The 18695-nt window shown below is 43.4% G+C and overlaps 4 protein-coding genes across 4 annotated transcripts; all 4 read left to right on the plus strand.

Moving 5' to 3' along the window:
• The first annotated feature begins 287 nt into the window (after positions 1-287).
• LOC113148392 (histone H1-like) lies at positions 288-3431 on the plus strand. The gene is made up of 2 exons (XM_026340093.1): positions 288-913; positions 3342-3431. Exons 1-2 carry the CDS (start codon positions 309-311, stop codon positions 3409-3411), a joined length of 675 nt encoding a protein of 224 aa, XP_026195878.1. The 5' UTR covers positions 288-308; the 3' UTR covers positions 3412-3431.
• On the plus strand, positions 1378-3049 carry LOC113148393 (histone H3). Its single transcript, XM_026340094.1, has one exon. The coding sequence runs from the start codon at positions 1810-1812 to the stop codon at positions 2218-2220; it is 411 nt and encodes a 136-aa protein (XP_026195879.1). The 5' UTR covers positions 1378-1809; the 3' UTR covers positions 2221-3049.
• On the plus strand, positions 3307-4201 carry LOC113148394 (histone H4). The gene has a single exon (XM_026340095.1). It carries the CDS (start codon positions 3417-3419, stop codon positions 3726-3728), a length of 312 nt encoding a protein of 103 aa, XP_026195880.1. The 5' UTR covers positions 3307-3416; the 3' UTR covers positions 3729-4201.
• Positions 4202-6038: 1837 nt separating this feature from the next.
• On the plus strand, positions 6039-12650 carry LOC113148443. Its single transcript, XM_026340153.1, has 3 exons — positions 6039-6443; positions 6593-6597; positions 11802-12650. Exons 1-3 carry the CDS (start codon positions 6137-6139, stop codon positions 12186-12188), a joined length of 699 nt encoding a protein of 232 aa, XP_026195938.1. The 5' UTR covers positions 6039-6136; the 3' UTR covers positions 12189-12650.
• Positions 12651-18695: the final 6045 nt, after the last annotated feature.

Genomic DNA, 18695 nt, shown 5'->3' on the forward strand with positions numbered 1-18695 from the left:
GAGGTTTGGAGGCTCCACAAACTAAATACAGGAGGCATCCGAGCTCTGGTTGACTTTAATATGAAGAGAAAAGTGTCTGCTATCGATTCGTCTCTTTTTTTAACTTTAACACTTGTCCCACGGGGATTTTTAGGTGTTTTATCGGTGCAGAGAAAACACAAGTGTCCCGGTGTTCGCGCTGCACGGAGCAGCTCCGGGCTGACTGAGTCTCCACGGTTCTCATGGTGTGTTTAAGTGCAGCCTCCTGATCCGAGATTTCATCATCTGACTCTCGTCGCACCGTGAGGAAGAAACTCCCTGAGACAGACATGGCAGAAGTCGCACCAGCTGCAGCTCCAGCGGCCGCTCCGGCCAAAGCCGCCAAGAAGAAGGCCACCAAGCCCAAGAAGACCGGGCCCAGCGTCGGCGAGCTGATCGTCAAAGCCGTGACCGCCTCGAAGGAGCGGCTGGGCATGTCCACCTCCGCCCTCAAGAAGGCTCTGGCTGCTGACGGCTACGACGTGGAGAAGAACAAGGCTCGCGTCAAGACCGCCATCAAGACCCTGGTGCAAAAGGGCACTCTGGTCCAGACCAAGGGCGTCGGAGCTTCCGGCTCCTTCAAGATCAACAAGAAGGCTGAGCCGAAGCCCAAGAAGCCGGTGAAGAAGCCCGCTGCAGCCAAGCCCAAGAAGCCCGCTGCCAAGAAACCGGCAGCCGCCAAGAAGCCCAAGGCGGCGGCGGCCAAGAAACCCGCGGCCGCCAAGAAGTCCCCCAAGAAGGTCAAGAAGCCGGCGCCGGCCAAGAAGGCAGCAAAGAGCCCCAAGAAGGCCACCAAGAGCCCGAAGAAGGTGGTGAAGAAGGCCCCCGCTGCCAAGAAGGCCCCCGCAAAGAAGGCAGCCAAGCCCAAAGCCAAGAAGGCAGCACCCAAGAAGAAGTGAGCTGTGATCAGTGTGAACCCGTAACAAAGGCTCTTTTAAGAGCCACCCACATGAAAACTAGAGAGAGGAGTCCGTTAAAAACAAAGTGTTTATTTAAACAGTGAAACAGTGTAGCTTAATGTAGGAGAAACGGTAACAAGACAACCGCAACACTTAATAACAATATAACATTATAATATGTTTCACTTATTAATAATAATAATATAACATTATAATATATTTCACTTATTAATAATAATAATAATATAACATATGTTTCACTTATTAATAATAATAATAATATAACATTATAATATGTTTCACTTATTAATAATAATAATAATAATATAACATTATAATATGTTTCACTTATTAATAATAATAATAATATACTATACTAAAAAATACAATAATACACTTATTTATTAAACAATACAATAAAGTGGAACAAACAAGTCACAGAAACGGGAAACATCACAATATAAAGATGAACTAGTTTGATTGACTGATTTATTCTATTTTGGACATATTTCATAATATTGGAGCCAGATTCCAACAATAAACCACATTAACATAAGAAACTAGTTATTATCGAACCAGTCCATCATCTTTTAACTCGTTCACCAGTGGCTCATTCTCAGATTAACGCGGGTTTTACACAACAAACCTCCGTTAACTTTCTCTGAAGTGAATCTTTGAATTGAGGCGGATCATTTGAAAATCGTTTTCTCCAATAAGCTGCAGAGATTCAGGCGGGGAGTCGCGGGGACTCCCTCCCCCTCCACACGGAGCAGAGCTCCAGGAGGAGCCGCTCACCAATCAGCAGCGGTGGGTGTCACCTTTCCCACAGTTTAAGAGCAGCTCCCTCCAGCGCTTCACGACACTTCTCTCCTGTTTAGAAGAAGACGAAGAAATGGCCCGAACCAAGCAGACCGCGCGTAAATCCACCGGAGGTAAAGCTCCCAGGAAGCAGCTGGCCACCAAGGCTGCGCGTAAGAGCGCCCCGGCCACCGGCGGAGTGAAGAAGCCCCACCGTTACAGGCCCGGTACCGTGGCTCTGAGAGAGATCCGTCGGTACCAGAAGTCCACTGAGCTGCTGATCCGCAAGCTGCCCTTCCAGCGCCTGGTCAGGGAGATCGCTCAGGACTTCAAGACCGACCTGCGCTTCCAGAGCTCGGCCGTCATGGCTCTGCAGGAGGCCAGCGAGGCTTACCTGGTGGGGCTCTTCGAGGACACCAACCTGTGCGCCATCCACGCCAAGAGGGTCACCATCATGCCCAAAGACATCCAGCTGGCCCGTCGCATCCGTGGGGAGAGGGCTTAAACATTCAGCTCCTTTAACGACCACAAAGGCTCTTTTAAGAGCCACACACTTTACTAAAGAGCACCGTCCATTAGATTCACCAGAAAAACACTCAACAAGCGCAGTGCGGGTTAATAAGTGACCTTTATCTGCTGTTTCTGGTTATTATGGGCCTGAAGTCTACATCAGCACATGAAGTGAAATGTTGAAGCACTTGATTCAGAAAATAGTTTAGAGACATTTGAAGAAAAGGGCTTTAAATGAAATGTGACAATGGTCTTTATTTATAAGACACTTCTGTTGAGCTGACTTCATGTGTGAAGTAAACTTGTGTGGACAGTGTCTATTCTTATTTTATTTTTATATTTTTGCTTTATGGAATATCCTCTGGGCACCAACCGTGTCTTAAAGGAAGGGCAAAGCTGGAACCACTGAGACTGGCTGAGAATCCATATAAATCACCAGGGTGTCATCTAGTGAAAAAAGCATAACCTGTTACTTCAACAAACAATAATTGTAGATATTGTTATATCCAAGCCAGTAGAAGCCAAGTATTAAATAAATCACACATGAAAACACCTTGTCTAGACACGACTGAGGTCCCAGATTGTGCAGCAGTAGGTCTAAATGTCTTAGCATTAATGAGGTGTTTACAAAATGCCAGATGTTGATTTTAAAGGTTCACTAAATTGTTCTGCGCAACATCAAAATGCTAAGTTCTTTTCATTTTCCAAATGAATCTCTGCTAATAATCTCTTTTTGTCTGTATCTCCCTGAAAACCCACAAAATCCAACCATTTCGATTTAGAATACTGGACAGGTCATAATTCGAGGTTATATGATTGGGACATTATGGTGCTGTTTATTTTATATTTATATATTATATGTATATTTTACATTTATATATAATATATAGTTTATATTTATATTTATCAGTTCTAAGATATTTTTTCAGCTTCACTCGACTCATGTTCTTCATCATGTAAAGTGCCTAGAAATGAATCAGATTCCCTCAGATTTTAATTATTAAGATTATTTAATTGATCTATAAAAGACATTTTATTTTAAGTGTTTATTAAGTAACGTTCCCTTTAAGCTGGCAGTCCTGAAGCCCCGCCTCCTGTCTTCTCTCACGTCCGCAGCTCCTCTATAAATCCAGCCGCTCTTCAGAGGAGGTTTCTGTTCGTCTTTGTTCGACTCAACAAGAACTAATCACCATGAGTGGAAGAGGGAAAGGCGGGAAGGGGCTCGGGAAAGGAGGCGCCAAGCGGCACCGGAAAGTTCTCCGTGATAACATCCAGGGAATCACCAAACCCGCCATCCGCCGTCTGGCTCGTCGCGGCGGAGTCAAGCGGATCTCCGGTCTCATCTACGAGGAGACCCGCGGGGTGCTCAAGGTCTTCCTGGAGAACGTCATCCGTGACGCCGTCACCTACACCGAGCACGCCAAGAGGAAGACCGTCACCGCCATGGACGTGGTCTACGCCCTCAAGAGACAGGGACGCACCCTGTACGGCTTCGGAGGTTAAACCTCGTCCACAGCTGCTCCGAAAACACAACGGCTCTTTTAAGAGCCACCACTTCACCTAAAGACCTGCTTCACTTCTGACTCTCACCACGTTCAACTAACTGCTGCAGCCGAAAACTATAAATATTAAATATAATATATAATGAGACAATCAATCAAATCACTGTAGTGAAACATCACTGCACCTTTCATTGGGCTTCAAACTGTAACTTTGTTGCATTGACTGCGTTAATAGATTATATTTATTATCTCAACTACAAACTATTAACCACTGTGTGTTTAGTAAATTATGTTCAGATTGGTGTTTTTCAACATAGATATGATACAAATGCATCATTCTTTCTTTTATGATCCTGTCTTTAGTCTTTGTGCCTAAATTATGTGAACCTGTGTCTTTAGTAACTACTTCTGCACATTGCTTTGGGATGTTGGGTACATTATTTGCAAATATTTAAATAAAGGATTTACGATTCAAACAAACAAATATTTATCCAAGAGGGAAGTTGCCACTTGTTTTCTACACAGACAGAAAAGAACTATAACCCTTGAGGCACCTTTAAAATTAACCTACAAGTGTTCATATATATATATATATATATATATATATATATATATATATATATATAAATATTTTTTTTTTCACTTTTACCACATCACATCTCTTCAACAGCTTCAGACCTATCCATATAAAAAAAGGTTTTTTTATGCTTTTTATATGCTTTTTAAATTTTTGTTCCCTTTTTGTTATTTTCTGTCAAGAGGTTTTTTTTGTCATGTGTGTCTGTGTGTTGCATGTTGATGCATAAACCACAGATCCCTGTGAGGTGAATTTAGCATTCATGCACTCCCCATTTGGTGCAATGGTTCCCCTTCTGCACCGTGGGCCCAACACACACTGCTTCGGCTTTCTGGAGGTCCCTGGCTGTAGCTCCTACTCCTCTTCTTTCTCCACATGACCATGGTCCTGGACCTGGGCTTGTCGGACCAGTCTGTCTGCAGACAGTGCTCTGGGCAAATGCCTCCTCCTTGCCACGGCTGGGGCGATGAGAACACTGTCAACCTGCTCTAAGAAGAGATGCCAGCTGCTCCACATACTGCTGCTCCAGCATGGGTCCGCAGAAGTGAGCAGGACACAGGCATTATAAGATGACATGTCCATCATGTCATATTCCTGTATTTACTTGGAACCTACACGCATATGAGGTCTGCATGCAGGCAGACAACATCTTCAACCCATATTTTCTAGGTTTGGAGGGCATATACTCTCAAATGCAGTCTCGGGGTGCTGATCCTGACAATGCAAAGTGTAAGTCTTATCCTGGGGTCAAGATGGGAGGGGGGGGAGAAAAAGAAAGAATGGTAGGGGCTCTTCAAGTGTGGCAGACCACAGGATTACCCCAGTTTTTGATCACTATTGAGATATTGCCACTTTCTCTTCCTCCTCCGCCGAGTTGCAGGTCCTCTACTTGCCTAGCAGTAATTCCACCTCTCATCCCTCTTGGCTCTCGGGTGACTTTTCCCTCCTGGTAATTGCTCCTCACTCTCCTCAGAGGACTTCAAGTCTGCAGCAGGGGCCTCATCTAGTTTCATACTTCCTCTGATGGCTGTCTTCAGGACAAATGACCAGACAGACAAGGCTCCAAATGGTTGTGTTTACCACACATCCAATAGGACGGACGAGGCGCCCTCTTGGTAAAGAAACAACAAAGCCCAATTGGCCTTTGACGACACTAACTCACACACACACAAAATGTATTCTCAATCACTTTCACTCTGTTTTATAAACAGAGCCTATTGGGCCTATGACTTCACATACGCACACACTAACTCTCTCAAACACACACTACTCTTTTACATCAGTCCCACGCACCCTCAACCTCAAAAACATCCCTAACCAAGACTATTTTTGTGCTGCTCAGATTTCTTATTGCCGTGCATTTTGGTAAGGTAAGAGAACCAGGCCTCGGGGTCATGACCCCCTCAAACATTTTTTCCCTGTACTTTGAAGGTAGAGGCTTAGATTTATTTGGTATTTACGAGAAAATAATTATAATAGGTCAGAATTACAGTATATCAAAAATATGTTGTTATAATGGGAGTCAATGGGACCAAAACGGGGTAAGGAGTCTACGCATCGTGCATATCTCCTGTCCTATAGACTTTTCAATGGAGGAAATTTTAAAATGTAGAATAAAAGAAACATCCTGGGTAAATTTTATACACATATCATTTGAATTGACCGAGATACTGAAAAATGAAAAACAGAAATCAGCAGAATGAACACGTTTGGTGCCGTCCTGAAGCCCCGCCTCCTGTCTTCTCTCACGTCCGCAGCTCCTCTATAAATCCAGCCGCTCTTCAGAGGAGGTTTCTGTTCGTCTTTGTTCGACTCAACAAGAACTAATCACCATGAGTGGAAGAGGGAAAGGCGGGAAGGGGCTCGGGAAAGGAGGCGCCAAGCGGCACCGGAAAGTTCTCCGTGATAACATCCAGGGAATCACCAAACCCGCCATCCGCCGTCTGGCTCGTCGCGGCGGAGTCAAGCGGATCTCCGGTCTCATCTACGAGGAGACCCGCGGGGTGCTCAAGGTCTTCCTGGAGAACGTCATCCGTGACGCCGTCACCTACACCGAGCACGCCAAGAGGAAGACCGTCACCGCCATGGACGTGGTCTACGCCCTCAAGAGACAGGGACGCACCCTCTACGGCTTCGGAGGTTAAACCTCGTCCACAGCTGCTCCGAAAACACAACGGCTCTTTTAAGAGCCACCACTTCACCTAAAGACCTGCTTCACTTCTGACTCTCACCAAGTTCAACTAACTCAAGCTTTTAATCCATGTTTTAATGTTTTATATTCGGATCAGCTGAGGTTTCTTCACATATTTTTCTTTTTCTTCTCACTTTCTGCATTTATTCAAATTCTGCCTTTCAGGAACTAATAACTTAATTAGCTCCAGATGTGTGTGTCAAAGTCAAAATGCTGCAAAGTGTGATTAAAAATGGTAAAAACTAATTTTACTAACTTTCACTTACACATCTCAATACCTCCATTAATGGACAGAAAGTCAATTAGCTGACAAATGTGCAAACAAAGCCACGGCACCGTGTGGTAAAATATAAAGAACTGAGCAGAAACTGATAAGAATCTGCAGAAGTAGTGGGAAAAATGAAGAATGGATAAAACTGGTGTGATGACAATATTATGCAGAAACAAGAGAGAAAAGACGATAATACCATCTTCTTCTTCTCTTTCGGCTTTTCCCATCAGGGGTCGCCACAGCGAATCATCCTTTTCCACCTCACTCTATCATGAACATCTTCTACCCTAACACTAGCCAACCTCATGTCCTCTGTTAAGACATCCATATATCTCCTCCTTGGTCGTCCTCTTGTCCTCCTGCCTGGCAGCTCCATCTCCAACATCCTTCTACCAATATACTCACTATCCCTCCTCTGAACATGTCCAAACCATCTCAGTCTGGCCTCTCTGACTTTGTTGCTAACACAGGCAACGTGAGCCGTCCCTCTGATGTACTCGTTCCTTATTCTGTCTAACCTGGTCACTCCTAAAGAGAACCTCAACATCTTCATCTCTGCTACCTCCATCTCAGCCTCTTGTCTCTTTCTCACTGCTACCGTCTCTAACCCATAGAGCAGAGCTGGTCTCACCACTGTCTTGTACACCTTTCCTTTGAGTCTTGCTGACACTCTTCTGTCACACAACACTCCTGACACTTTCCTCCACCCGCTCCAACCTGCCTGCACTCTCCTCTTCACCTCTTTTCCACACTCTCCATCACACTGAACTGTTGACCCCAAGTACTTAAACTCCTGTACCTTCTTCACCTCAGCCCCCTGTAACCTAACACTTCTACCTTGATCCCTCTCGTTCAGACACATGTATTCTGTCTTACTACGACTGACCTTCATGCCTCTTCTTTCCAGAGCAAACCTCCACCTTTCCAGCTGTTCCTCCACCTGCTCTCTACTCTCACTGCAAATCACAATGTCATCCGCAAACATCATTGTCCAGGGAGATTCCTGTCTGACCTCATCTGTCAGCCTGTCCATCAACATAGCAAACAAGAAGGGACTCAAAGCTGATCCTTGGTGTAGTCCCACCTCCACCTTGAACTCCTCTGTCTGACCTACAGCACATCTCACCACCGTCATACTTCTCTCATACATGTCCTGAACTACTCTGACGTACTTCTCTGCCACTCCCGACGACCTCATACAGTACCACAGCTCCTCCCTCGGCACCCTGTCATACGCCTTCTCTAAATCTACAAAGACACAATGCAGCTCCTTCTGACCATCTCTGTACTTTTCCATCAACATTCTCAAAGCAAAAATGGCATCAGTGGTGCTCTTACGGGGCATGAAACCATACTGCTGCTCACAGATCTCCACCTTCTTCCTAAGCCTGGCTTCCACTACTCTTTCCCACAGCTTCATTGGGTGGCTCATCAACTTTATTAAAAGACAATAATACCATATCTGTATATTTATTACTTTACAGAACTAAACTGTATTTAAATGAGAGACAGTTTAATTTTAATTAGTTTACCAGAAAAACTTAAGATTTAGATTCAAAAGTCTTATTTTAACCTTTTATAACCCGTTGACCCTTTTATATTTTATCTTAATGTGACTCTACAGCAGCAGGGAAACTAACTATAGCTGTTAAATGTAAAGTGTTTTAGTTTCAGTATGTTCAGAGAACAAAGTTTATCTTTTATTTACTATTAATGCATTATACAGTAAACTATGAAATCCCCTGTCAAAAACAGACTAACTATCAAATTAACTTTTAAATTAACCATTTCTAAAACAGGTAGTGAACAATCTTCAGCTTAATAATCAAACTGTAAGCTGAAGATGTCGAAATGATGTTGATTTTATGTTTTAAATTCATAAATGTTAATGTAAGAATGAATAATAAAAAAAGACAATAAGACACAGAATGGACACATGCATACTAAATTATCCCAAAGAATTATAAAAATATCATTTATAAAAGAAACATTTTATTATTTCTAAATTCTTCTATTAAATAATAACCTAGTTTGTAACTGTGAAAGACTTCGTCCATATTATTGGAGTGAGAGTTTTCTCACTCCATTTTATTCGCTGTTTACGTTCCTCCATCCGCTCGCACTGCTGCATGTGACGTCATTCAGATGGTCACCTCCAGTCTGCAGACCCGACACCCTGACGCCTTCTTTATGATCTCTGGAGAATTTAATCACGCCACCCTCACTAAGACACTTCCTACCTTTACCCAGTTATTCAGCTGTCCCACCAGGGGGGAGAGGACATTGAACCTGTTGTATGCTAATGTTAAAGATGCCTACAGCTCCACTGCCCTCCCCCCTCTGGGAAAGTCGGATCACAGTCTGGTACATCTCCTCCCACAATACACACCTTTGGTTCACAGGCAGCCTCCCACCATTAAAACAAGAGAAAGGAAAATAGAGGTGGACAGAGGGGGCACACCTTGCCCTGCAGGGATGCTATAAAAAGACAGACTGGAAGACTCTCTGTGAAACTCACGGTGAGGACATCAATGTGGTGCTTCCAGCACATTTTTAATCCCAGCCTGCACCTGGAGAGAGTTCCTCTTGGGTGGAAAAAGTCGTGCCTGGTTCCTGTGAATAAGACGCCACGTCCTAGAGTCCTCAATGACTTCAGACCAGTGGCTCTGACATCACACATCATGAAGGTTTATGAGAGGCTAATCCTGGAACCCTCACTTGACCCCCTACAATTTGCTTATCAACCCCATGTTAGAGTGGATGACGCCATCATACACCTGCTCCATCGCACCTACACCCACCTGGACAAGCCTGGGGGCTTAGTGAGGATCATGTTTTTTGATTTCTCCAGTGCATTCAACACCATCCGGCCTGCACTGCTGGGAGAGAAATTAAAAAACATGCAGGTCAACACTCCCCTGATTTCCTGGATCATGGACTACCTCACTAACCGGCCACAGTACGTCCGCCTGCAGAACTGTGTGTCTGACACTGTGGTCTGTAGTACAGGTGCTCCACAGGGGACAGTCCTGTCTCCATTCCTCTTCACCCTGTACACCTCAGACTTCAGGTACAACTCAGAGTCCTGTCATCTTCAGAAGTTCTCTGATGACTCTGCAGTTGTAGGATGTATTAAGGGTGGAGATGTCACGGCGTACCGTGGAGTGGTGGACAGTTTTGTTGACTGGTGTGGACTCAACCATCTGCAACTTAACATCAACAAAACAAAGGAGCTGGTGATGGACTTCAGGAAATCTGGGAGTCCTGCCATCCCTCTCTCTATACAGGGGGAGGAGGTGGAGGTCGTGTCTGAGTACAAATACATGGGAATGTACTTGTACAGTAAACTGGACTGGACTAAAAACTCATCAGGACTGTACAAAAAGGCTCAGAGCCGGATGTACTTCCTGAGGAGACTCAGGTCCTTCAACGTCTGCAGCACCATGCTGCGGATGTTTTATGAATCTGTAGTTCCAGTGTCATCTTTTATGCAGTGGCGGCAACATGAAGGTGTCAGACACTAACAGACTAAACAAACTAATCAGGAGAGCTGGCTCTGTTCTGGGGGTGGAGCTGGACCATCTACATCAGGGGTCTCAAATTTAATTTGCCTTGGGGCCGCGGGAAGCAGAGACTGGGTGAGGCTGGGCCGCATCAGGTTTTCCTATCTTCTCAAATCTCTTTATTTTTATTTTTTAATACAAAATAATATGAAAAAATAAATAAACACATTAAAAAATAATAAGAAAATAAATCAGTAATAAAATAATAACAATGAAAATAATAATAATAATAATTAGATTCCTCTACTATATGCGACTATATGTGTTTTCTTCAGTCTTCTATTTCTGCTGTATTCAGATTCAAATGTGTGTATTAACAGTTCTTTAACCTTCTTCTGAACATGAATTGAACATTGAAGAACATCAACTGTTCTTCTCTTTTCTACTCTTTGCTGCTACAGACCTGGCAGCTCTTCCTCTCCCATAGTGGAGCCACATGTGGCTGTAGGGAGGAAGCAGCTGAGACCCTCAGTATGATCTACATGTTGTGGCTGAGAGGAGGATGCTGTCCAAACTCCTCTCAGTCCTGGACAATCCCTCCCACCCACTGCACAGTGTGTTGGCTGGAGAAAGGAGCACGTTCAGCAACAGATTTATTAACATTAAATGTTCCACAGAGAACCACAGGAGGTCTTTTCTACCTGTGACCATCAATCTGTACAATTCCTCCCCCCTCTGTAAGGGGTGGGGGAAGTGATAGTTGTGTCATATACTTGCTGTCAATCCACAAAGGCTATATATATTGATCCAATTTCATTTATCTATTTTACATATTCTGTTTTTATTGTGACGAGCCTCAGAGTGAACAACTCTTTTTATTTTTATATGAAAATAACACACAGTCACAACAGGTCTCAGCTCCCCCTCAGTCACTCCGGAAGCTCTATATCTCCCGCCTGTTTCTCCCGGGTTCCCTCTTCCCCACCCCCGGAAGCACACCTGACATCACACAACTATATACACTACAAAATAAAAGAACCAATTAAAAGAACCACATAACACATAACAGGAACTGGAACAGTCAAACACCAACAGAACAATGTTCCCCACCTCTGGGTCGCTACAATATGTTGAGTTTTTCTGTATTAATGTTATTGTGTATTTATGTTTGTGTATTTATGTTGGTGTTGGATCTTTCCTGGTTGTGGTTCATTTTCTTTCTGTCTGTTTTGAGAACAACGGTAATGAAGAGAAACAATTTCCCTCTGGGATTAATAAAGATTTTTGAATCTTGAAACTTATAAAAAATGTTATCTATAAAATAAAAACCTTTTGTTATTTCTAACAGTGGACGTTATTAAGTTACCAACATCAAATATCACATGGATTAAATAAGATTCAGAATTGATCAAATGTTTGTTTTTAATTGTTAAATGTTAATTAAGACTAAAATAAACTGAATCATCTGAACCAGTTTGACTTTAAGCTGGCAGTCCTGAAGCCCCGCCTCCTGTCTTCTCTCACGTCCGCAGCTCCTCTATAAATCCAGCCGCTCTTCAGAGCAGGTTTCTGTTCGTCTTTGTTCGACTCAACAAGAACTAATCACCATGAGTGGAAGAGGGAAAGGCGGGAAGGGGCTCGGGAAAGGAGGCGCCAAGCGGCACCGGAAAGTTCTCCGTGACAACATCCAGGGAATCACCAAACCCGCCATCCGCCGTCTGGCTCGTCGCGGCGGAGTCAAGCGGATCTCCGGTCTCATCTACGAGGAGACCCGCGGGGTGCTCAAGGTCTTCCTGGAGAACGTCATCCGTGACGCCGTCACCTACACCGAGCACGCCAAGAGGAAGACCGTCACCGCCATGGACGTGGTCTACGCCCTCAAGAGACAGGGACGCACCCTGTACGGCTTCGGAGGTTAAACCTCGTCCACAGCTGCTCCGAAAACACAACGGCTCTTTTAAGAGCCACCACTTCACCTAAAGACCTGCTTCACTTCTGACTCTCACCACGTTCAACTAACTGCTGCAGCCGAAAACTATAAATATTAAATATAATATATAATGAGACAATCAATCAAATCACTGTAGTGAAACATCACTGCACCTTTCATTGGGCTTCAAACTGTAACTTTGTTGCATTGATTGCGTTAATAGATTATATTCATTATCTCAACTACAAACTATTAACCACTGTGTGTTTAGTAAATTATGTTCAGATTGGTGTTTTTCAGCATAGATATGATACAAATGCATCATTCTTTCTTTTATGATCCTGTCTTTAGTCTTTGTGCCTAAATTATGTGAACCTGTGTCTTTAGTACCTACTTCTGCACATTGGTTTGGGGTGTTGGGTACATTATTTGCAAATATTTAAATAAAGGATTTACGATTCAAACAAACAATATTTATCCAAGAGGGAAGTTGCCACTTGTTTTCTACACAGACAGAAAAGAACTATAACCCTTGAGGCACCTTTAAAATTAACCTACAAGTGTCTCTTCAACAGCTTCAGATCTATCCATATACATAAAGTTTTTTTTATTATTTTTATATGTTTTTTAGGCTTTGATGCCCTTTTTGTCACGAGTACCCCTGTTTTATTCAACAGGCAAAAACACAAAACATGCAGTATTTACCAAAAATAAGATGCAAAGTGAAATATTCAGGATGAGGGTATTAGAGCCTTGACTACGTCAATAATAATTCAGAACTTTGATTTTGATCCATTATTGTTTTTGGAGCAATAAGAGTTTTTGTACAAAATTTACACCTTTTATTTCCGGGTCCTAAACGGGATCTTCTCATAAAAGTGAAATAAAAATGTTATATATGCATTTTTTTTCACTTTTACCACATCAGATCTCTTCAACAGCTTCAGACCTATCCATATAAAAAAAGTTTTTTTTATGCTTTTTATATGCTTTTTAAATTTTTGTTCCCTTTTTGTTATTTTCTGTCAAGAGGGTTTTTTTTTTTGTCATGTGTGTCTGTGTGTTGCATGTTGATGCATAAATCACAGATCCCTGTGAGGTGAATTTAGCATTCATGCACTCCCCATTTGGTGCAATGGTTCCCCTTCTGCACCGTGGGCCCAACACACACTGCTTCGGCTTTCTGGAGGTCCCTGGCTGTAGCTCCTACTACTCCTCTTTCTCCACATGACCATGGTCCTGGACCTGGGCTTGTCGGACCAGTCTGTCTGCAGACAGTGCTCTGGGCAAATGCCTCCTCCTTGCCACGGCTGGGGCGATGAGAACACTGTCAACCTGCTCTAAGAAGAGATGCCAGCTGCTCCACATACTGCTGCTCCAGCATGGGTCCGCAGAAGTGAGCAGGACACAGGCATTATAAGATGACATGTCCATCATGTCATATTCCTGTATTTACTTGGAACCTACACGCATATGAGGTCTGCATGCAGGCAGACAACATCTTCAACCCATATTTTCTAGGTTTGGAGGGCATATACTCTCAAATGCAGTCTCAGGGTGCTGATCCTGACAATGCAAAGTGTAAGTCTTATCCTGGGGTCAAGATGGGAGGGGGGGGGGAGAAAAAGAAAGAATGGTAGGGGCTCTTCAAGTGTGGCAGACCACAGGATTTCCCCAGTTTTTGATCACTATTGAGATATTGCCACTTTCTCTTCCTCCTCCGCCGAGTTGCAGGTCCTCTACTTGCCTAGCAGTAATTCCACCTCTCATCCCTCTTGGCTCTCGGGTGACTTTTCACTGCTGGTAACTTGCTCCTCACTCTCCTCAGAGGACTTCAAGTCTGCAGCAGGGGCCTCATCTAGTTTCATACTTCCTCTGATGGCTGTCTTCAGGACAAATGACCAGACAGACAGGGCTCCAAACTACTCTCCCTGCATGTTTATGCAGGTGCATGGTTGTGTTTACCACACATCCAATAGGACGGACGAGGCTCTCTCTTGGTAAAGAAACAACAAAGCCCAATTGGCCTTTGACGACACTAACTCACACACACACAAAATGTATTCTCAATCACTTTCACTCTGTTTTATAAACAGAGCCTATTGGGCCTATGACTTCACATACGCACACACTAACTCTCTCAAACACACACTACTCTTTTACATCAGTCCCACGCACCCTCAACCTCAAAAACATCCCTAACCAAGACTATTTTTGTGCTGCTCAGATTTCTTATTGCCATGCATTTTGGTAAAGTAAGAGAACCAGGCCTCGGGGTCATGACCCCCTCAAACATTTTTTCCCTGTACTTTGAAGGTAGAGGCTTAGATTTATTTGGTATTTACGAGAAAATAATTATAATAGGTCAGAATTACAGTATATCAAAAATATGTTGTTATAATGGGAGTCAATGGGACCAAAACGGGGTAAGGAGTCTACGCATCGTGCATATCTCCTGTCCTATAGACTTTTCAATGGAGGAAATTTAAAAATGTAGAATAAAAGAAACATCCTGGGTAAATTTTATACAGATATAATTTGAATTGACCGAGATACTGTACTGTACATTTTCCAATTCTGGAATTGGGCAACAACGTTATTGAGAACTTTCACTTACACATCTCAGTACCTCCATTAATGGACAGAAAGTCAATTAGCTGACAAATGTGCAAACAAAGCCACCGCACCGTGTGATAAAATAAAAAGAACTGAGCAGAAATTAATAAGAATCTGCAGAAGTAGTGGGAAAAATGAAGAATGGATAAAACTGGTGTGATGACAATATTATGCAGAAACGAGAGAAAAGACAATAATACCATATCTGTATATTTATTACTTTACAGAACTAAACTGTATTTAAATGAGAGACAGTTTAATTAATTTACCAGAAAAAATGTAAGATTTTAGATTCAAAAGTCTTATTTTAACCTTTTATATATTATCTTAATGTGACTCTACAGCAGCAGGGAAATGTAAAGTGTTTTAGTTTCAGTATGTTCAGAGAACAAAGTTTATCTTTTATTTACTATTAATGCATTATACAGTAAACTATGAAATCCCCTGTTAAAAACAGACTAACATCAAATTAACTTTTAAATTAACAATTTCTAAAACAGTAAATAAATAATAAATAATAATAAAAAAGACAATAAGACACAGAATGGACACATGCATACTCAATTATCCCAAAGAATTATAAAAATATTATTTATAAAAGAAACATTTTATTATTTCTAAATTCTTCTATTAAATAATAACCTAGTTTGTAACTGTGAAAGACTTCATCCATATTATTGGAGTGAGAGTTTTCTCACTCCATTTTATTCGCTGTTTACGTTCCTCCATCCGCTCGCACTGCTGCATGTGACGTCATTCAGATGGTCACCTCCAGTCTGCAGACCCGACACCCTGACGCCTTCTTTATGATCTCTGGAGAATTTAATCACGCCACCCTCACTAAGACACTTCCTACCTTTACCCAGTTATTGAGCTGTCCCACCAGGGGGGAGACGACATTGAACCTGTTGTATGCTAATGTTAAAGATGCCCACAGCTCCACTGTCCTCCCCCCTCTGGGAAAGTCGGACCACAACCTGGTACATCTCCTCCCACAATACACACCTTTGGTTCAGAGGCAGCCTCCCACCATTAAAACAAGAGAAAGGAAAATAGAGGTGGACAGAGGGGGCACACCTTGCCCTGCAGGGATGCTATAAAAAGACAGACTGGAAGACTCTCTGTGAGCCTGACTGTGAGGACATCAATGTGGTGCTTCCAGCACATTTTTAATCTCAGCCTGCACCTGGAGAGAGTTCCTCTTGGGTGGAAAAAGTCGTGCCTGGTTCCTGTGAATAAGACGCCACGTCCCAGAGTCCTCAATGACTTCAGACCAGTGGCTCTGACATCACACATTATGAAGGCTTTTGAGAGGCTAATCCTGGAACCCTCACTTGACCCCTCTAGTTTGCTTATCAACCCCATATTGGAGTGGATGAAGCCAAGGTGTGGACCTTGATCTTACAGAGTGGATCCTGGACTATCTCACAAATAGGCCACAGTTTGTGAGAGCCCGGGACTGTACGTCTGACCGGGTGACCTGCAGTGTGGGAGCCCCCCAGGGGACTGTTCTGGCCCCCTTCCTCTTCACCCTCTACACTGCAGACTTCAGGCACAACACGGACAGCTGTGTTCTGCAGAAGTTCTCTGATGATTCTGCGATTGTCGGCCTGATCACTGACGATGAAGACGCGGAGTACAGAGGACTTACGCAGAACTTTGTGGCCTGGTGTCGGCAAAACCACCTTCTGATCAATGCGAAGAAAACCAAAGAGATGGTGGTGGATTTTCGCCGACGGCAGCCTGCTGTCCCCTCACTGGTGAACATACAGGGAACAGATATTGAGAGAGTGGACTCTTATAAGTATCTGGGTGTTCACCTAAACAATAAACTAGACTGGACTCATAACACGGATGCACTGTTCAGGAAGGGTCAGAGCAGGTTGTACCTCCTGAGGAGACTGAGGTCTTTTGGAGTGAAGGGAACACTCCTGAAGACCTTCTATGACTCTGTAGTGGCATCAGCCATCCTGTACGGTGTGGCCTGCTGGAGCAGCAGCATCACAGAGAGGGAGAGGAAGGAGCTGGACAAAGTAATCAAGAAGTCCAGCTCTGTCCTGGGCTGTCCCTTGGACTCGAAAGGGTGGGTGAGAGAAGGGTCCTGGCAAAACTGACATCCATGCTGGACCACGAGTCTCACCCACTGCAGGACGCCCTGTCTGCTCTGGGGAGCAGCTTCAGTGACAGACTGATCCACCCTCGCTGTGCGAAGGAGAGATTACGCAGATCTTTTCTCCCTGCTGCAGTCAGACTGTACAATGAACACTGTTGATACTCATATTACACCTGTGCAATAACCAACTTTACAATGTACATTTTCATTACTGCTTCCAGTAATATCCATATACTGTACATACTCACACTGCTACATATACTGTACTTACATGTATATATTTTATTTATTACTAAACTGTTTATACTGTCAGGTTTCATAGCCTATTTATCTCGGACTGTGCCAGTTTAGTCTTTCGTCTCCTTTGGTCAGACTGTCTTTCTGACAGTGTTCAAGCTGTTGTAAAAATGCAATTTCCTCATTGTGGGACTAATAAAGGTTTTCTTATCTTATCTTATCTTATCTTATCATACACCTGCTCCATCGCACCTACACCCACCTGGACAAGCCTGGGGAATTTGTGAGGATCATGTTTTTTGATTTCTCCAGTGCATTCAACACCATCCAGCCTGCACTGCTGGGAGAGAAATTAAAAAACATGCAGGTCAACACTCCCCTGATTTCCTGGATCATGGACTACCTCACCAACCGGCCACAGTACGTCCGCCTGCAGAACTGTGTGTCTGACACTGTGATCAGTAGCACAGGTGCTCCACAGGGGACAGTTCTGTCTCCATTCCTCTTCACCCTGTACACCTCAGACTTCAGGTACAACTCAGAGTCCTGTCATCTTCAGAAGTTCTCTGATGACTCTGCAGTTGTAGGATGTATTAAGGGTGGAGATGTCACAGAGTACCGTGGTGTGGTGGACAGTTTTGTTGACTGGTGTAGACTAAACCATCTGCAACTTAACATCAACAAAACAAAGGAGCTGGTGATGGACTTCAGGAAATCTGGGAGTCCTGCCATCCCTCTCTCTATACAGGGGGAGGAGGTGGAGGTCGTGTCTGAGTACAAATACCTGGGAGTGTACTTGTACAGTAAAGTGGACTGGACTAAAAACTCATCAGGACTGTACAAAAAGGCTCAGAGCCGGATGTACTTCCTGAGGAGAGTCAGGTCCTTCAACGTCTGCAGCACCATGCTGCGGATGTTTTATGAGTCTGTAGTTCCAGTGTCATCTTTTATGCTGTGGTCTGTTGGAGCAGCAACATGAAGGTGTCAGACACTAACAGACTGAAAAAACTAATCAGGAGAGCTGGCTCTGTTCTGGGGGTGGAGCTGGACCATCTACATCAGGGCCTTGGCCTTGGGGCCGCGGGAAGCAGAGACTGGGTGAGGCTGGGCCGCATCAGGTTTTCATTTCTTCTCAAATCTCTTTATTTTTATTTTTTAATACAAAATAATATGAAAAAATAAATAAACACATTAAAAATAATAAGAAAATAAATCAGTAATAAATAAATAAAATAATATCAATGAAAATAATAATAATAATAATAATTAGATTCCTCTACTCTGCAACTATATGTGTTTTCTTCAGTCTTCTATTTCTGCTGTATTCAGATTCAAATGTGTGTATTAACAGTTCTTTAACCTTCTTCTGATCATGAATTGAACATTGAAGAACATCAACTGTTCTTCTCTTTTCTACTCTTTGCTGCTACAGACCTGGCAGCTCTTCCTCTCCCATAGTGGAGCCACATGTAGCTGTAGGGAGGAAGCAGCTGAGACCCTCAGTATGATCTACATGTTGTGGCTGAGAGG

The sequence above is a fragment of the Anabas testudineus genome, chromosome 22 (genome assembly GCF_900324465.2).
Source record: "Anabas testudineus chromosome 22, fAnaTes1.2, whole genome shotgun sequence".
In the NCBI taxonomy this organism is placed as follows: Eukaryota; Metazoa; Chordata; class Actinopteri; order Anabantiformes; family Anabantidae; genus Anabas; species Anabas testudineus.